The sequence below is a fragment of the Amyelois transitella genome, chromosome 8, assembly GCF_032362555.1.
Source record: "Amyelois transitella isolate CPQ chromosome 8, ilAmyTran1.1, whole genome shotgun sequence".
Lineage (NCBI taxonomy): Eukaryota > Metazoa > Arthropoda > Insecta > Lepidoptera > Pyralidae > Amyelois > Amyelois transitella.
In genome coordinates, this window is record NC_083511.1 from 11,577,690 (window position 1) to 11,599,027 (window position 21,338).

General features: G+C 43.4%; 1 protein-coding gene across 1 annotated transcript; it reads right to left on the reverse strand.

Annotated features, from left to right (window-relative positions):
• Positions 1 to 24: 24 nt before the first annotated feature.
• On the reverse strand, positions 25 to 21,215 carry LOC106134081 (tyrosine-protein phosphatase non-receptor type 14). Its single transcript, XM_060945394.1, has 11 exons — positions 20,273 to 21,215; positions 17,883 to 18,049; positions 17,154 to 17,367; positions 14,035 to 14,204; positions 11,960 to 13,373; positions 10,510 to 10,740; positions 9,494 to 9,634; positions 8,746 to 8,829; positions 7,548 to 7,707; positions 6,946 to 7,112; positions 25 to 3,234 (listed from the first exon to the last, which is right to left on the reverse strand). Exons 1-11 carry the CDS (start codon positions 20,903 to 20,905, stop codon positions 3,106 to 3,108), a joined length of 3,510 nt encoding a protein of 1,169 aa, XP_060801377.1. The 5' UTR covers positions 20,906 to 21,215; the 3' UTR covers positions 25 to 3,105.
• Between the last annotated feature and the right edge of the window lie 123 nt (positions 21,216 to 21,338).

A 21,338-nucleotide genomic window follows, 5' to 3' on the forward strand; every position in this document is an offset into this window, starting at 1 on the left:
TTTAAAAATAAAGCAAACACAAAATAGTAATTCATGTTACATTTTATTGTCGGCATAAAAAAATCACAATTTATAAAATTTACAATACCCAATCGATTTCTCGGAATAAATACTTAAATCGCTTCTTACATGCAGATAAAACAATTAAAATATGCTGTTTAAAAAAAATCTAAATAATCCATTTAAATATTGTAAAATAATACATGCTTTATTCTTTTTTTTTGTAAAGAAAGAATAAAAAAAGTACAAAACTCATGAAATATTTAAAAAAAAAATCACAAAATGTTGCGCGTACATATTAGGTAATTAAATATCGAATAATTTGTCAGCCAGGCTGAAACACAATAAATAATGTTACAAATTTATTTTTTATTAAAAAAAAAAAATCATTCAACTACCAGTATGAATAAAACACACTGCCTTATCCTTTGGCGGGATCTTTTCACGTTGTTCATAGTGACGCCGTGTTACTACGTTTTCATACATATACCGTACAGAAAAAAACTAAAGTTCCCTTGGTTTTGCGAAAGAACTGTAGGTATTTTTTTGTAGGTGGCGCTTTTTCACGCTGACGAAGCTGTTGGTAAAAGCTATATTTTAGATATATTTTAAATCAATCTCTTTCAGCCTGGCCAAGCGAGCAAACTTACTCTAAAGAAAAATACATAGCTGCCGTTGGACTAGAAAACGATCATTTTTTAACGCGATATAAAATGAACACATACTTGCGACGATACACGGGACTTGCCCACGTCTACCCATCGACAATACGAGGACTTCTATATATCTATTTCACTAATGGCCATAAACTAATTACATTCTTAAAAAAAAACTCCAAGTGACATTTTCGGTTATATAAAAATTTTATGAATGGTAATAAATAAAAATTTAATAAGACATTTCCGATAAAAAATACTAACATTTCAATAGTTACAACGCGATTATTGTAAAACAAAATTCAAAACGAAATATAAAATATAGTTAGTCACAGGATGAAGATCATGATGTTATATTAATAATCCTGTAACGCGAAAGTTTATAAGTATATTGAATATTTTATTCATATATATTTTTCTATATAAGTATCATAAAAAATGGTATCGTTGAATTAGTATCTCGTAACAAAAGTCTGAACTTCGCAGCTAACTCTATCTGAGTTATTTGTCCCGTATAAATTTATTAATGCACATTTTAATCGGGCGACGCGACAGCAAGTAATCTTAAAACACACCTTCAAAAAAAATCTAACCACAAACAATATTATAAAAGGTTTCTATCAAAACAGATTAATATGTAAACAATGTAGATTTAATTAAACTTACAATCAACATATCTTATCTCTGATAAATATTTTCAACAGTAATATTTGATATCGCTAACTGCTTCACGAACTATAAAATGCTAGTGAGTAATTAATTTTCATTATAATATAAACTGATACTTATTGACTTTATACAGACAAATTTTCAGAGTAACTTTAGAACATCGATCTTAAAAACTTTAGAAAGAATTTAATAGTCGTATGAGAATGTAATATTCCGACTGTCACAATTTATTTTTAACTTTATTAAGACTAACGATCTAAACTTGCTTAGAAAATTTGGCTGGTGTTTATTAGATATATGACGAGGTAAAATATGTCCAATACAAATTGATACAAAATCTCTATAATACAAGACATACGATAAAAAACATGATCAGATCGCGAATAATCTCCAATGTAAGGCACATGATCTTAAAATCTAGGTAATGAGCACTTCAAACCACCTATACAAAAAAATAAATCACATCCATTTACAGCTAAGATAATACTTTTAGTACGCTCGTTACACGCCGAATACTCTGTTAGTTTTAAAATGGACGAATATTTTTAATTGGGTAAAAAAAACTCCCAAATTAGAACGTTACAATCTGAACAGACTTGCGACCCAAGTTATTGAAATTCCAAAACGAGTCTATAATTTCCTTGCAAAGCCATTTTTCTAGTAGGTCCGAGTAAGTAACCTTCGTATATACATTATCCTATACCTACTTTTACGGCAAGGGAAAATAAATCTGTCGCAAGTGCTTTTTAGAACAAACATCCTATTGAATAAGATTATAGAAATCTATTACAAAAAGGCACAATAATTAGTCTTTTTAATATTGATTTTAGGTTACGAAAAAGTCAGCAGCATTTAAAAATGTTTAACATTTTCGTGGCGTGCGCTATTAACTGTTCTTATCAAAAACTTATAAAGATCTAAATGTAACGGTGTAAATTCATCTTAATATTTGACATTAATTACAAAAATGTATACACAATATATTATAAAGTATTAAATCGAGGAAGATTGAATTTTATCAGTCAACTCTAAACCTAAATTTTTGTTATTATTAATTAAAATTAATTATGGAGTTATATAAAAGATATTTCCAATCTTTAACTTTTTCTTTCAATCTGCGATTTGAAAGTCAGGGTTTCCGGTTACAAGTTGACAATAATTGGTATTGTTAATAAGAAATACTATAATTATTATTACACTTATAACTTACTTCCTCGGAAATGGTTGCCTGTTTTTGCGTATTGTAATTAATTAATAAACAAAATTGTGACAGAGAATAGTGTGCGATATGGCAATATAGAATACTGATAAATATAAGAATTGGAATTATAAAAAACACGTAGGTAGTTAAAATGGCACGCATAAGTATATGGGAAGTAGAATATTAAGTTAATTTAACATTTCGAAATATACAATCGCAGAATTGAGCAATAGGCACAAATTGATTTAATTTATTATAATGTATATGGTAATCGACAACAGTTCATATTTTCATTAAATATTAAAAAATATAAAAAAAACAGCGCCAAAGAGGCTTAATTTTCGTTTGGCGCCATTATCCATAATTTTTTTCTCGATCATAAATTACTACCGGCCAGCATATCTATTTTAATATTATTTAAATTCAGAATGCTGCCGTAGGTTTCATTTTTTTTAATAGCACACATTTATATTATGACTATGTTCGTTTTATTATTTTATTTTTTTTCTTAATGTAAATCTCGTAAACACGACTCATAAGTTTTCCTGTGTTCCGTCATTTCTTTGGCAGTGTTTAATATTAAATGAGCCGCGACTGTTTGAGATAATGCAGCAACACTTGATGCAGGAATTTGTATTGGTGCACATTTTCTATGAGGTTAGCCCGCTGTTGCTGGAGCAGGCTGATTGTTCGAGGGATGTCTAATTCCTGTGCAACAAAAAAAAAAAACAAATTAATAGACAATTAGAAATGTTAGTGGCGTCAATCGATCATGAAACATTTATTGACTCAATTTACCGCTTTATGACTGATATAAATACGTGTATTACAGAAAAGGGATTGTACGAATTTTGGTCAAAAATAGTATTAGGTTTACAAGAGAGAAGATGTGTCAGAGTGTCACCCACATGGGTGTGTGAAGGTAAAAAAAAAAGACAATAAAAGGACATACTTAGGTACCTTTCATTCCGGTAAAAATTAAAGTTCCCGTGGGATTTGAGAAAAACCCTATATTATTTTGTAGGTGGCGCTCAATTAATCTCAATTGGTCGTGGTCCGGGATATGTGACAATACCTAGACGAGGCTGTTACAGGAATACACATCATCAGAAATATTGATTCCTCTATAGCCTAGTCTCTATGATGTCGAAGCTATACGAAAAAGACTATAGTTTTGGTATGCTCGTATACATACATACATATAGTCTATATCCCTTGCAGGGTAGACAGAGCCAACAGTCATGAAAAGACTGACAGGCCACGTTCAGCTTTTGGCTTGATGATTGAACGAGATGGAGTGGTCGTGTGTGTGTGTGTGTCCGCGCGGTCACCTGGCTGTGGTCCAGGATGTGCGCCAGCAGGTGCGCGGCGAGCGCGAGCCCGGCGCGCGGCGCGGCGCCCGCCAGCAGCACGAGCGGCGCGCTGTGTGTGTGTGTGTGTGTGTGTGTGTGTGTGTGTGTGTGCGCGCGCGGTCACCTGGCTGTGGTCCAGGATGTGCGCCAGCAGGTGCGCGGCGAGCGCGAGCCCGGCGCGCGGCGCGGCGCCCGCCAGCAGCACGAGCGGCGCGCTGTGTGTGTGTGTGTGTGTGTGTGTGTGTGTGTGTGTGTGCGCGCGCGGTCACCTGGCTGTGGTCCAGGATGTGCGCCAGCAGGTGCGCGGCGAGCGCGAGCCCGGCGCGCGGCGCGGCGCCCGCCAGCAGCACGAGCGGCGCGCTGTGTGTGTGTGTGTGTGTGTGTGTGTGTGTGTGTGTGTGTGTGCGCGCGCGGTCACCTGGCTGTGGTCCAGGATGTGCGCCAGCAGGTGCGCGGCGAGCGCGAGCCCGGCGCGCGGCGCGGCGCCCGCCAGCAGCACGAGCGGCGCGCTGTGTGTGTGTGTGTGTGTGTGTGTGTGTGTGTGTGTGTGCGCGCGCGGTCACCTGGCTGTGGTCCAGGATGTGCGCCAGCAGGTGCGCGGCGAGCGCGAGCCCGGCGCGCGGCGCGGCGCCCGCCAGCAGCACGAGCGGCGCGCTGTGTGTGTGTGTGTGTGTGTGTGTGTGTGTGTGTGTGTGCGCGCGCGGTCACCTGGCTGTGGTCCAGGATGTGCGCCAGCAGGTGCGCGGCGAGCGCGAGCCCGGCGCGCGGCGCGGCGCCCGCCAGCAGCACGAGCGGCGCGCTGTGTGTGTGTGTGTGTGTGTGTGTGTGTGTGTGTGTGTGTGCGCGCGCGGTCACCTGGCTGTGGTCCAGGATGTGCGCCAGCAGGTGCGCGGCGAGCGCGAGCCCGGCGCGCGGCGCGGCGCCCGCCAGCAGCACGAGCGGCGCGCTGTGTGTGTGTGTGTGTGTGTGTGTGTGTGTGTGTGTGTGCGCGCGCGGTCACCTGGCTGTGGTCCAGGATGTGCGCCAGCAGGTGCGCGGCGAGCGCGAGCCCGGCGCGCGGCGCGGCGCCCGCCAGCAGCACGAGCGGCGCGCTGTGTGTGTGTGTGTGTGTGTGTGTGTGTGTGTGTGTGTGCGCGCGCGGTCACCTGGCTGTGGTCCAGGATGTGCGCCAGCAGGTGCGCGGCGAGCGCGAGCCCGGCGCGCGGCGCGGCGCCCGCCAGCAGCACGAGCGGCGCGCTGTGTGTGTGTGTGTGTGTGTGTGTGTGTGTGTGTGTGTGCGCGCGCGGTCACCTGGCTGTGGTCCAGGATGTGCGCCAGCAGGTGCGCGGCGAGCGCGAGCCCGGCGCGCGGCGCGGCGCCCGCCAGCAGCACGAGCGGCGCGCTGTGTGTGTGTGTGTGTGTGTGTGTGTGCGCGCGCGGTCACCTGGCTGTGGTCCAGGATGTGCGCCAGCAGGTGCGCGGCGAGCGCGAGCCCGGCGCGCGGCGCGGCGCCCGCCAGCAGCACGAGCGGCGCGCTGTGTGTGTGTGTGTGTGTGTGTGTGTGTGTGTGTGTGTGCGCGCGCGGTCACCTGGCTGTGGTCCAGGATGTGCGCCAGCAGGTGCGCGGCGAGCGCGAGCCCGGCGCGCGGCGCGGCGCCCGCCAGCAGCACGAGCGGCGCGCTGTGTGTGTGTGTGTGTGTGTGTGTGTGCGCGCGCGGTCACCTGGCTGTGGTCCAGGATGTGCGCCAGCAGGTGCGCGGCGAGCGCGAGCCCGGCGCGCGGCGCGGCGCCCGCCAGCAGCACGAGCGGCGCGCTGTGTGTGTGTGTGTGTGTGTGTGTGTGCGCGCGCGGTCACCTGGCTGTGGTCCAGGATGTGCGCCAGCAGGTGCGCGGCGAGCGCGAGCCCGGCGCGCGGCGCGGCGCCCGCCAGCAGCACGAGCGGCGCGCTGTGTGTGTGTGTGTGTGTGTGTGTGTGTGTGTGTGTGTGCGCGCGCGGTCACCTGGCTGTGGTCCAGGATGTGCGCCAGCAGGTGCGCGGCGAGCGCGAGCCCGGCGCGCGGCGCGGCGCCCGCCAGCAGCACGAGCGGCGCGCTGTGTGTGTGTGTGTGTGTGTGTGTGTGCGCGCGCGGTCACCTGGCTGTGGTCCAGGATGTGCGCCAGCAGGTGCGCGGCGAGCGCGAGCCCGGCGCGCGGCGCGGCGCCCGCCAGCAGCACGAGCGGCGCGCTGTGTGTGTGTGTGTGTGTGTGTGTGTGTGTGTGTGTGTGCGCGCGCGGTCACCTGGCTGTGGTCCAGGATGTGCGCCAGCAGGTGCGCGGCGAGCGCGAGCCCGGCGCGCGGCGCGGCGCCCGCCAGCAGCACGAGCGGCGCGCTGTGTGTGTGTGTGTGTGTGTGTGTGTGCGCGCGCGGTCACCTGGCTGTGGTCCAGGATGTGCGCCAGCAGGTGCGCGGCGAGCGCGAGCCCGGCGCGCGGCGCGGCGCCCGCCAGCAGCACGAGCGGCGCGCTGTGTGTGTGTGTGTGTGTGTGTGTGTGCGCGCGCGGTCACCTGGCTGTGGTCCAGGATGTGCGCCAGCAGGTGCGCGGCGAGCGCGAGCCCGGCGCGCGGCGCGGCGCCCGCCAGCAGCACGAGCGGCGCGCTGTGTGTGTGTGTGTGTGTGTGTGTGTGTGTGTGTGTGTGCGCGCGCGGTCACCTGGCTGTGGTCCAGGATGTGCGCCAGCAGGTGCGCGGCGAGCGCGAGCCCGGCGCGCGGCGCGGCGCCCGCCAGCAGCACGAGCGGCGCGCTGTGTGTGTGTGTGTGTGTGTGTGTGTGCGCGCGCGGTCACCTGGCTGTGGTCCAGGATGTGCGCCAGCAGGTGCGCGGCGAGCGCGAGCCCGGCGCGCGGCGCGGCGCCCGCCAGCAGCACGAGCGGCGCGCTGTGTGTGTGTGTGTGTGTGTGTGTGTGCGCGCGCGGTCACCTGGCTGTGGTCCAGGATGTGCGCCAGCAGGTGCGCGGCGAGCGCGAGCCCGGCGCGCGGCGCGGCGCCCGCCAGCAGCACGAGCGGCGCGCTGTGTGTGTGTGTGTGTGTGTGTGTGTGCGCGCGCGGTCACCTGGCTGTGGTCCAGGATGTGCGCCAGCAGGTGCGCGGCGAGCGCGAGCCCGGCGCGCGGCGCGGCGCCCGCCAGCAGCACGAGCGGCGCGCTGCGCCCCGCCGCCGGCGAGCACCACTCGCCCGCCTCGCACGACAGCCGGAGCGCGTTCATTTCCGACAGGAACTCTGGAATATATATAGGAGACATAAAAATAACTTTTACGATAAATAAATATAAACACCATTTAAGAAATACAAATAAAATAAAATTACCCACACCTAGAACTAAATATTGAAAGAGTGATATATTATATGAAGGAGCAAAAATGTTTAATGACTTACCTAAGGACTTAAAAAACATAAAAACTTTGACTTTGTTCAAAGGAAGACTTAAAAATTATATCTACACCAAAAATTTTTCAATTACTTAACTTTTTTCGAAAACTACACTGTTTATTTGCGTCAATATTTTTAACAATTATTTATAAATTAGTAAATTAGTATAGAGTCAATAAATATCTACTAACCGAGACATATTTAGTTCAAACAAATCAGTGAAAATCTCTAGAGCGCGTTTTAAAACCGCACAGCGCCATCTATTAGTCTAGCTCGTAAACTCACCGCGGAACGCCGCCACGTCGGCGGGGGCGGGCAGCGGCCCCCAGCTGCGGTAGTGCACGTGCCACAGCCGCCTCGGGGCGGGGCTCCCGGCCCGGCGAATGGTGACCAGCGCGGAGCTGCCCCATGGCGCAGTCGAAGACGTGCCGCATGACACTTGGAACTGGTGGCGAGTGTTTAGTTTTGTGAGACAAAAAGGCAATATATATTCAACAAGGGAACATATTTTTTTTTTTTTTGTGTACTGGAAACAAGGGAACATATTTTTTTTTTTTTATGTACTGGTAACAAGGGAACATAATTTTTTTTTTCTATCCGGTACAAATACACAATTGAAACTTTAAGTCACGACACGTGTCTTTGTTTATTTATGTTTATTTTTTTGTTACGTGCGCATATTGACCTTCACTAGCACCTAGGTCATAACTGAAAATCAGCGTATTGCTCTACACTAATAAATTCGTTGAGTTGTGACCTTTTTGTACTGCTGCAACTCACACCCTATTAATTTGTATTTCATATGAAATTGTAAATCGTGTGTAGCAAATCAAATAAATGAATTATCTATCTATCAAAAAATACACTGATTGAGTTAGCCTCGAAGTGAGTTCGAGACTTGTGTTACGAGATACTAATTCAACGATACTATATTTTATTATAAATACTTATATATATGTAGATAAACATCCAAGACCCAGGCCAATCAGAAAAAGTTCTTTTCCCATTCCATGCCGTGGGCGGGATTCGAACCCGAGACCTCCGTTGTCACAGACAAGCGTACTACCACTGCGCCACAGAGACCATCAAATTATAGTGTAATAGTGAAGAGAATAGAATAGAACAGATTTATTTTCAAAATTGGATACGAAGTATCAATTATTGACGTCACATCACTTAAATCTAATTATAACTACCACCGCTTCCAAAACGCATGTGTAGAAGAAGCGGCGAAACGAACTATACTGCAGTATTTTTACCGGACGTCAATTTACAAACAAAAATTCAAATTCAAAATTTTTATTCATTATTATACATAGGATACTTCATATCGCTTTATAATTGTCTAAAGCCTTCCTCGATGAATGGTCTATACAAAGCAAAAAGAATTTTTCAATTCAAACCAGTAGTTCCTGATATTAGCGCGTTCACACAAACAATAATGTATGTATGTATGTAAAATTATTAAAGTCAATATACAGACCTGTCCATATTGATGCGTCCTGTTATCCGCTGGGAGGTAGTGGGGCCTCTTCTCATCAACAAACGCCACGAGACGTGCGCCGACCTGGAAAATAATCAGTCGTTAAGTAAAAATTTACACCATGTTAAATAAGGGTCCAGGTTAAGTAAAAATATCGTGTCCTAGGCGAACTGAAAAAGAAAATTTTCTTTCTCCCTCTTACAAACTAATAACAAAGATAAAAAACCATAGCAACCGGACAATGCCATATATACATAGCTAGTATATAAATAGTATACATACAGAGTGACTTTTAATTCAACTGCATAAATTTAACTGTTAAGTGTACTCATCTAAAGGATATTTAAAAAACGTTAAAAGAAAAATATCGGTTCATATTTCAGAAAGTACGAAAAAAATAAAAGTATCAAAATCCACGATCCTAAATACGTCATATCACCCCGACCGGCGGAAAAGCGACGCGTAAGATTCAGAGGTCAACGACACAATTCATTCAGCTGACCGATCTCGACAACTCTGTACTTTACTTGATTTTGGTACTAGAAAAATAATTTATATTTGAGACATTTATTTACACGTTTTAATTTCTTTTTGTAGTATTGGTCTTTAATAAAGCGTGTGACGTAGTTTTTGAAAATGATAACGTTTAATTTAAATAAAAATAGGCTCAAACAGCTCAGAAGCATGGGTATAGTCTATGTTTAAAAGGATGCAGTTGTTTTAAATGTCACCCTGTATATAGATATACCTGCCAAGCGCACTCCCACACCAAGGGGCAGTGTCCGCCGCACGAGCAGCCCGCGGGCGCGGCTGCGGCTGCCGGTGGGGGGTGCGGGGGGGAGGACACCTTCCCCACCACGTAGAACTGCTGGGTGCTGCCCACCGTCATCTGTGGGGGGAACAATTGTCATTGTGATATATTTATAGATACATACATACATATAATCACGTCTATATCCCTTGCGGGGTAGACAGAGCCAACAGTCTTGTAAAGACTAATAGGCCACGTTCAGCTGTTTGGCTTCAAGATGGAATTGAGATTAAAATAGTGACAGGTTGCTAGCTTATCGCCTAAAAGAAGAATCCCAAGTTTATAAGCCTACCCCTTAGTCGGCTTTTACGACATCCATGGGAAAGAGATGGAGTGGTTCTATTCTTTTTTCTATTCGTGCCGGGAAACACACGGCAAATATTATTATATAATAATATTATTATTAATATACTTATTTATAGATATTTATAAATAATCATGCAATAAAACCACAGGATAGCTTGGACACGAATGCCATGTATTTTCAAGATGCGCGCGCATGGGACGACGCGCCACAGATAAACAAGAACATAACAAGAAAGAGTTTGTATAACATTTCAAACTTCTTTGAACATATATATCACATTGTCAGCGTGAAAGCTCATTGCTCAATCATTAACAAAACAAGTAGAGGATGTCAATAAAAAAAATCATTTTTTTTTGGTTAATTTTTTTCTGAAGTGCCCTGTCACTATTTAAATCTCAATAGTATAGGACCACTCCATGGATGTCGTAAAAGGCGACTTAGGGATAGGCTTGTAAATTCGTGACTCCTCTTGTAGGCGACGGGCTAGCAACCTGTCACTATTTAAATCTCAATTCCATCATGAAACCTCAGCATACAGCCGAAAGTGGTCTTTATGAGACCGTTAGCTCTGTCAGCCCCGCAAGGCATACAGACGTGATCATATTTACGCGCCACAAGCAAAAACGTCGTAACATGTAAATCTCACCGTGATATGTGAAGCGTTGATATAACCGCACGGATTCTGCGGCGAGGGATGTAGCCTGACCCTGTTGTCCTCATAAGGAAGGCTGTCCAGGCTATTGCCGTTGATGGAGGCGTGTTGAGGTAGCAGGGCCGTCTTGAACTGCTCGGCCGATGCCCCTGATCGGCCTTTGGGTATCTGGTCGAAGGCGAATGACAGCTGATCGTCGGACATCTTGCGTTCGAGCAGTTGGCACTGTTGAAAAAAGATGTGCGTTTAAAATGTAAGCTACTTCGTAGTTTGTTACGCCGCTTCTTCTACACATGCGCTTTGGAAGCGGTAGAAGTTATAATTAGATTTAAGTTATGTGACGTCAATAAGTGATACCTTGTACCCAATTTTGAAAATAAATCTATACTATTAGCATAAATTACTTTATCGTATTAAATTAAGCATCAATAAAATTGTTCTTGACCCCTAATGTTTTAAATGCATTGCCGTGTGGTTCCCGGCACCAATACAAAAAACAATAGGACCACTTCATTTCTTTCCCATGGATGTCGTAAAAGGCGACTAAGGGATAGGCTTATAAACTTGGGATTCTTCTTTTAGGCGATGTGCTAGCAACCTGTCACTATTTAAATCTCAATTCTATATCATTTAGCCAAATATCTGAACGTGGCCATTCAGTCTTTTCAAGACTGTTGGCTCTGTCTACCCCGCAAGGGATATGGACCTGATTAAATGTGTATGTGTGTTATTAAATTTATCGTCGATTCACTGACACACGATATGGCCATCTGTTGTGAAATAACATTTTATCAACAATTGTACAGTTAAATTCAAATTGATTTTCATATACCTATTCGTGCTCAATTAATAAGACTCAGGTTACTACTATACATACATACATTAAGTCACGTGCATCTCCCTTGCGGGGTAGACAGAGTTAGCAGTCTTGAAAAGTGACAGGCTGTCAACCCATCGCCTACAAGAGGAATCCCAAGTTGATAGGCCTATGCCTTAGTCGCCTTTTACAACATCCATGGGATATATATGGAGTGGTTCTATTCTTAAGTGCTGGAAACCACATGGCACCGGCAACCGAATATATATGTAATATATCTACGTATATATTTATTTGATGATGTTAATCGGTACTAATATTATAAAGCTGAAGAGTTTGTTTGTTTGTTTGTTTGAACGCGCTAATCTCAGGAACTGCTGGTTCGAATTGAAAAAAAATATTTTTGCGTTGAATACACCATTTATCGAGGAAGGCTTCAAGGCTATATAACATCACGCTGCAACTTTAAGGAGCAAAGAAATAATGGAATAATGTGAAAAAGACGAGGAAATTTATTCATCATCCTTGAAGGCTTCAATGATGCTCAAAATAACTATTCCACGCAGACGAAGTCGCGGGCACAGCTAGTAAATAAATAAAATAAATAAAAATAAAAAAAGCACTTACCAAAGTCTCTTTAGTGATGCTCGGCGGCAGGGGCTGCGCTTTCGGCAGCCCCGTGGACCAGCGGTGCGTGTGCGCAGGCCGGGGCTCCGCCCGCGCGCGGCCCAGCGTCGCGCTCTTCACCTCCTTAGCGTTCCCCCTCCCCATGAACACCCCCCACCTCCTACGCTTCTTCTCTTTCCCACTCACTGTACTCTTACTAGAATTAGCACTATCTATCTCAACCGAAGTAAACGTGGAGTTCGTCAAATTGCTAACGTCACTAACGTTTATAGACGTGACGTTGTCCGCGCTTTTAGTTATATTGTTGTTCACTTTGTGAGTCGATAAACTTTGATACGGGGTCTCGTCATTGTTATCTTCATGTTGTAACGACAGTCTATCGACGGCAAGAGTTATATTTTCGAATTCTTGCTTGTTGGAATTCAAGTCTTTGGGCACGCTGGACTCTCTAACACCTTTGATGACTTGGGCGTTCACATAGTGGCTGTCTGGTGTTTGTATGTTGATGGAGACTTTAGGATAAGACGCGTTGTTGATGCCGTAACTGTTTATGGTGGGGTGACTGCTATTCCGCTCGTTCAGACGCGCGATCTCGTCCGTAGTCGTAAGACTGTGCGCCCGATCCCTCATTGTGTTCTTGCTGTGATCCAGCCACGGTAAAGGAACGTTCTCATAGATCGGCTCCCGAGCGTCTGCCAGCTTGATCGGCTGTTGAGGCACGACCCTATGCCTCTGATACGGCACTCTATGCATGGGCATAGAGTACATAATATTCCCTCTTTCGTCGTAAACTTTTTGGATACTATCAGAGATGTGGTGGGGGTCCATGATTATGTGCGGGTTGGGTTCCACCACAGAGTTGAGGTTGTTGTAAGTGCCGTGGGTGTTGGGTAGGATGTTGGGCCGTGGGTAATTGACAACGTTATGGGTACCAGGATTGATATAGCCAAGGTATTGTCTGTTAATGACAGTTCTAGTGGAAACCAGGTCCGGACTGGAGCCTGAGACGTGGGAATTGATGTATCCTCTGTGATAGTTCATCGCTTGACTGGCCAAAGCTAGATCTGGCGTGGAGTTTGAGGCTAGACCGTTAGAGGGGTAAGGAGGGGGTGGTTTATAGACATTAATGTATTGTAATTTGGGATTCCTTTCAGTCTGGACGTTAGGGTTCACTGCGAAGGGCACTGGCAGGATATTGAGCCCGTAATGGTAGTCTTCGACTTGGTTCACGGATAGAGTGTGCCTGGTCACGTCCGGGTAGTGAACCCGGTGGATGTCCGGGTGGGAGCCGTATGCTAGCGGTTGGTGGGGGTGGCTTTGGTATCTGAGTTGGGCCTCCGCCCTTTGCTGTTGGTATTTTTGTTGTATTGCCGTTTCGTAGTCAGGCGCCGGGCGGTACGATGGTAGAAGGGCACTGTGGAGGCAAATATTTCGTATCTATACAAATATTATAAAGCTGAAGAATTTGTTTGTTTGAACGCGGTAATCTCAGGAACTACTGGTTCGAATTGAAAAATTCTTTTTGCGTTAAATATATCACTTATCAAGGAAGGCTTTAGGCTATATAACAACCCGCTGGAATTATAAGGACCAAAGCTGCTGGCCAAAGCCAACGTGGCTTTTCAATATTTTCAAGACTGTTTGCTCTGTCTACCCCGCAAGGGATAAAGACGTGATTATATGTACATAAATACATATATGACAGACATGGCGATACTATAATGATCTTTTCTTTTACTACTTAACAGAACGTTAAACAGACAATAATATTACAAAGACTTGACGGCCTCTGTGGCTCAGCGGTAGTACGCTTGTCTGGGACACCGGAGGTCCCGGGTTCGAATCCCGGCCAGGGCATGATGAGAAAAGAACTTTTTCTGATTGTGCTGGGTCTTGGATGTTTATCTATATAAGTATTTATTATAAAATATAGTATCGTTGAGTTAGTATCTCGTAACACAAGTTTCGAACTTACTTCGAGGCTAACTCAATCAGTGTAATTTGTCCCGTAGGTATATATTTATATTTATATATATATTTATTTATATATATTTAAAGACGGTAGACAAACTTACCGATTCCTGTGTACAACTTGAGGCCTCTGTTCAGCCAGTTCTAAGCAGGACGTGGAGTGAGCCCTGTGCGCCGCCGAGAGTGGCTCGAGGCGCGCCACGGACCCCAGGGCGGAGCCCCCGGCCTCCCGAGTGTCCAGTTCTTCGCGACTATCCGATAGGCAGTGGTCTTGCTGTTTAAACGGACATTATCATTGATTTACAAATTGACTGACGTGTATGTGGTTCCCGGCACAAATAGAAAAATGAATAGGACCACTCCATCTGTTTCCCAATGGATGTCGTAAAAGGCGACTAAGGGATAGGCTTATAAACTTGGGATCCTTTTTTTAGGCGATGGGCTGGCAACCTGTCACTATTTGAATCTCAATTCTATCATTAAGCCAAATAGCTGAACGTAGCCATTCAGTCTTTTCAAGACTGTTGGCTCTGTCTACCCCGCAGGGGATATAGTATAGACGTGACCATATGTATGTAGGTATGTACTTATGTATATAAAAAACATCAGTATTGAAACAGTTCCTGTACCTACAGAACCATAAAAAGTTACAATACTTTCACTCCCGTCACTTAGCGTCCAATTCATATCTTCACTAACATCACACGAACGCAATTTTTGCGATAAGCCGATAGTTAATTTATGGTTAAAAAAAACATATGATTATACACCGCGGCGCTTGCGCACGCGACCGCAAGATGGCCGATAGACGGACAGTGTATGCGATTTTTATAGCTGTATACATAAATAAAATTTATACATATTGTCACGTCCATATCCCATGCGGGGTAGACAGAGCCAACAGTCTTGAAGACTAAATGGCCACGTTCAGCTATTTGGCTATAAAATTTATGTTTAGTGATACTAACCTAACGATACACATACACACACAGATACACATATAATCACGTCTATATTCCCTTTAGGGTAGACAGAGCCAATAAATAGTATTGAAAAAACTGATATGCCACGTTTAGCTGTTAAGTTTATGATAGAATTGAGATTCATATAGTGACAGTCGCCTTTTACGACATCCACGGGTAAAAGATAGAGTGGTTCTATTCTTTCTATTAACATCATTATTTTGAATTTTTCAGATTTCATTATTACTAAGACACCTTGATTAGGCTTGGCATGTCAACAATTATTACTTCTAGAAAGACCTAAGTGATACAAAATTATTTAAATTATAATTTAGACACCGCCCGCGTCTTCGGCCGCATGGAACTTCCATCGTAATCCTTTCAGTAGTTTTTGCGTGAAAGAGTAACAAACATCCATACACTGACATCCTGACATACTCACAAACTTTCGCATTTATAATATTAGTAGGATAACTTTTTTTATAGTAAAAGTTACGACATAGCATTATATTTTTTTTGTTAATAACAAAAATATTATAATGCACTTTACAAAACAAATTTAACTTAGCGAATCTCAATAATTACTATCAAACATTAACAACAATGAGCGTACAATTACAATTCACACTTTCATCTGTATGTATATAAGAACATAGCGAATCACGTGGAAAATACAATGCATTGACAAAACACGCGTCAGTTGTTCAAATGTGCATATAATTTACTGGCGGAAGACAACATGTAAAATTTCACTTCCAGTAAGGAAGTCATCTACGTATACTAATACTATAAAGCTGAAGAGTTTGTTTGTTTGGACGCGCTAATCTCAGGAACAACTGGTTCGAAAAATTATTTTTGCGTTGAATAGACCATTTATCGAGGAAGTCTTTAGGCTATATAACATCACGCTGCAACTATAAGGAGCAAAGAAATAATGGAATATGAGAACAAAACGGGAAAAATTATTCATCCTTGAGGGTTTCAATGATGCCCAAAATAACTATTCCACGCGGACGAAGTCGCGGGCGGAAATTACCTGCAATTTACTGGCGAGCGCTGTGTTAGGTGTTGGATGGTCGCTCAACGCCTTCTGATGTTGCATATAGAAGGTGTGTTGTTACACGCACATTCGCCTCAAGTCTATATCGTTCTCAAGACCCTTAAATTTTCAATGATAATACTATATTTATTAGCAGAACGGCAAAAATTACCTGCAATTTACTGGCGAGCGCTGTGTTAGGTGTCGGATGGTCGCTCAACGCCTTCTGATGTTGCATATAGAAGGTGTGTTGTTACACGCACATTCGCCTCAAGCCTATATCGTTCTCAAGACCCTTAAATTTTCAACGATAATACCATATTTATTAGCAGAATGGCAAAAATTACCTGCAATTTACTGGCGAGCGCTGTGTTAGGTGTCTGATGGTCGCTCAACGCCTTCTGATGTTGCATATAGAAGGTGTGTTGTTACACGCACATTCGCCTCAAGTCTTTACCGTTCTCAAGACTCTTAAATTTTCAATGATATATACCATGTTATTAGCAGAACAACAAAAATTACCTGCAATTTACTGGCGAGCGCTGTGTTAGGTGTCGGATGGTCGCTCAACGCCTTCTGATGTTGCATATAGAAGGTGTGTTGTTACACGCACATTCGCCTCAAGTCTTTATCGTTCTCAAGACTTTTAAATTTTCAATGATAATACTATATTTATTAGCAGAACGACAAAAATTACCTGCAATTTACTGGCGAGCGCTGTGTTAGGTGTCGGATGGTCGCTCAACGCCTTCTGATGTTGCATATAGAAGGTGTGTTGTTACACGCACATTCGCCACACGTCTTTCTTTGTCCTCAGAGGCCATACATTTTTAATGAAATACAGTATTTATCAATAGATCGACAAAAATTACCTGCAATTTACTGGCGAGCGCTGTGTTAGGTGTCGGATGGTCGCTCAACGCCTTCTGATGTTGCATATAGAAGGTGTGTTGTTACACGCACATTCGCCACACGTCTTTCTTTGTCCTCAGAGGCCATACATTTTTAATGAAATACAGTATTTATCAATAGATCGACAAAAATTACCTGCAATTTACTGGCGAGCGCTGTGTTAGGTGTCGGATGGTCGCTCAACGCCTTCTGATGTTGCATATAGAAGGTGTGTTGTTACACGCACATTCGCCACACGTCTTTCTTTGTCCTCAGAGGCCATACATTTTTAATGAAATACAGTATTTATCAATAGATCGACAAAAATTACCTGCAATTTACTGGCGAGCGCTGTGTTAGGTGTCGGATGGTCGCTCAACGCCTTCTGATGTTGCATATAGAAGGTATGTTGTTGCACGCACATTCGCCACACGTCCTTCCCGTCCTCAGGGCTCCACAGGATGAAGGAAGCTGACTCCGCTTGCTGGAGACACTCTATGCTGAATGTGCGTTTGTGGTTAATCACATTCGTTATGTCCATCCACCTGGTTTTGGAGAATAAATATTTATGGTATTGGAAGATGTATAAAGTGCCGTGTGGTTTCCGACACTTTGGAATAGAATCACTCTTTTATCTTTACCATGGATGTTGTAAAGGGCGATGAAGGGATAGGCGTATAAACTTGGGATTCTTATTTAAGGCAATGGGCTAGCAACCTGTCACTATTTGAATTTCAATTCTATCTTTAAGCCTGAAGGTGGCCTTTTCATGACTGTTGGCTCGGTTCAAACAGCAAGAGATATAGACGTGAATAAATGTATGTTTTATTAAGACTAATATATGAATGATTTAATTACATTATTATAATTAAACATTAATTTATTCGCCGAGCTTGCATGAAGAGAGTTACGAATGTGGATGAAGCGAAGGAAGTATGCAGAGATCGTGGCAATTGGAAAGATGTAGTCTCTGCCTACCCCTCCGGGAAAGAGGCATGATTTTATGTATGTCTGTATTAATTCACTCACCACAAGGTATATAAATCAGGATAACCATTACCTATAATATCTGGTTGTGTCGGGGCTATCGGTGATGACCTTGATGCCGGTGATGGATATCGCCAGTGTGACCTCCTTCTGAGTCCTCTGATCTCGGGCGCTGAACGTCTCTTGACCGTACCCTGGTAATTGCTGGCAGGTCGTGATGAAACCTTCTTCTGCCTGAGCCTGGTACACAAATGAATATATATATATATACAATTAATATATGGTCACGTCTTTATGCCTTACGGGGTAGACAGAGCTAACAGTTTCAATGAGACTGAAAGGCCTAAGGCATGTTCAGTTGTAGATATGGTTATTGAAGGAATTAAGATGCAGATTGTGACAAGTTGCTAGCTTAATCGCCTAAAAGAAGAAGTTAATAAGTTTATAAGCCTTCCCTTTAAATAGCAAAGGGCTAGCAAACTGTCACTAATTGAATCTATATTCGAGCATTAAGCCGTAAAGCTGAACATGGCCTTTCAGTCTTTTCAGTACTGTTGGCTCTGTCAATACAGTTCATTATATAGACGTGATTATATGTATGTAGTGGTGTGTGGTTCTCGGCACCAATAGAAAAAAGATTAGGACCACTCCATTTCTTTCCCATGAATGTCGTAAAAAGCGACTAAGGGTTAGGCTAATAAACTTGGGATTCTTCATTGAGGCGATGGGCTAGCAACCTGTCACTATTTGAATCTCAATTCTATCATAAGCCCAAACAGCCGAACGTGGCCTATCAGTTCCTTCAAAACTGTTGGCTCTGTCCACCCTGCAAGGGATATAGACGTGACTATATGTATGTATGTAGAAGCAATAAAGTTAAGTTCCGCTTTTCGTTTGGCTTTGATTCCATTAGTCCTCATAGCTAGCAACGTCAAATAAGTAAATATTCAACATTTCTATCAGTAGAACACTTATTTATATAGTAGTTATAGTCTTGGAAGACTGATGGCCAAGTTAAACTTTATAGCTTAGTGATAGAATTGAAATTCAAATAGTGACAGGTTGCTAGCCCATCGCCTGCATAAGAATCCCAAGTTTATAAGCCTGAGTCTGAGAGAGGTAAGAGAGTGGAAAAGACTTCGTCCTTGTGGAATAGTTGTTTTAGGCATCATTGAAGCCCTCAAGGAGGAATCATTTTCCCCGTTTTTTTCGTATTTTCCATTATTTCTTTTACGGCTTTTATTATTATATTCTACATATTCTACATACATACCATCACGCCTGTTTCCCGTTGGGGTAGGCAGAGACTATGGAATTCCACTTGCTACAATCCTTACAGACCTCTCCCACTTCCTCTACATATTATACTCATATTATATTGTAGGTATACTTTTATTAAAGGCAAATATTATTTAATTGGTAATGTAAGTTAACATACATACATACATAAAATCACGCCTCTTTCCCGGAGAGGTATGCAGAGACTACATCTTTCCACGTGCCACGATCTCTGCATACTTCCTTTGCTTCATCCACATTCATAACTCTCTTCATGCAAGCTCGTAAGTTAACAATTCATATTTTTATAATTAAAACACCACAAAAAGAATGTATCTTTATCAGTGACATGGAACATCATGATAAATCAGAGATAAGTTTGTGTGAGCGCACACACACCCATTTAGCTTTCGTAATTACTGTTATGACTCTTATGATACAACAAACTACCATATATAATCACGTCTATATCCCTTGTGGGTAGACATAGCCAACATACATACATATAGACATGTCTATATCCCTTACGGGGTAGACAGAGATAATAGTCCCGAAAAGAGTAACAAACATCCATACTGGCATCCTGACATACTCACAAACTTTCGCATTTATAACATTAGTAGGATGATTTACACTCTAATAACTTTAAAAACAGATGATTGAACACCAATCACCTAATATAGTTTCATACAGTGATAAGCGTGCGGCATGCATAAGTGATGTTATATTTGCATTTATAACTTGCTGTAAGATGCTCCGCTAACTTCACAACTTGTTTCATTCTGCATCACTAACATTAAACTATCTTGCCTTATTAATTACTAGGTTTTGCCTGAATTTTAACACTGTATAATCAATTTCAAGACTGTGTTATAAAAGACTGAACAATATAACTGAATATGTGTAAAAAAGTAAAGAAATATAAACAAACTGATGATAAGCGATTGATACATATATAACTAGCTTATGCGTGGGACTGCGCTCCTATGTCTTAAGGTGAATTCTATCTGTTTATCAAATTTCATGAAAATCTATGCCATAGTTTTGAGTATATTTATTACTATGAAACAAAAATACAAATCATTTCACTTTATTATTAGTGTAGATAGACAGTGAGCAAAGGTAATCTACATACTTGCATTATTTTGTACATACAGCTGAACAAGATGGAAGACAATGGTATACCTGTGACATATTGTGAAGGGCCATATGATGTTGTATGACAGCACTGGTCAACCGCTCCAGCCACCCAGACTCCGCTCGGTTGCTCACATCAATGATCTGATTGCCATCGTGAATCTGCTTCGGAAACGTCAAGAGATTCTTCAAATATTCTACAGTATGGCGCTCCCGGTCATGATTCCCGTACTCCGCCTGACGACTATACGATGCTAACACCACAGCTTGCTGACAGTCACACGATATTCGCCCCTCAATCAAATCATTCTTCAATTGGAGAAAATAATGATAACGGGTCACTTCATCAGTAATTAAACTTGTTCCAGAGATCACATAATACATAACGCGGAGGTACAACTGATGAGCTGATGCGTATTTATCGAGCTGGCGCTTCAGTGGCCGTTCTAACTGTACCCATCTCGGTTGACAGTTCCTATTCAGATACCGGAGGCCAAAGAACTCGGGCTGGTTGATCGCCTGGCGCTGGCACACGTTATCCAAGCACTCGAGACCCGAGCTATCCACGGACAGCGTGCAGTCAGCCACTCCACCGTCCAAGAGTTCAACACTGATGACAAACAAACTCTTCGACGCAACATTGTACTGCCGCGTCTTCTTCAGCTTCAACTTGAAAGGCATCCTTGTTTCCCGGCACCGATTTGAAATAACATCCCATAGGGAGCGAGTTACCTACGCTACAAATAAGGAATGTAGGAAACGTTAATCCGTTACGCGCGCCACATCCTTATGTCACTTCCAATAGGAATGTGGGTTTGAGAATTGGTCGCTTGCCCGATGCCGGTTTAGATGGTGTGACGTACAAATAATAAACGTAGAACAATAAAAAATGCCAGGTAAACAATAAAATATTAAAATTACAATTCACAACACGACCACCACAATTGACAGATGACTTTGACTGATGCATGACAGACGAACGGAAATGAAAGTGACACTGGGAAACGAAAGTTGCCAGTAACACACAGTAACAGTTAACATTTTGTAATGGTTGCGTTCACCATAAATAAATCTTCATCGTCTACCTACACAGTTTGAAGAAACTTGCATTTGC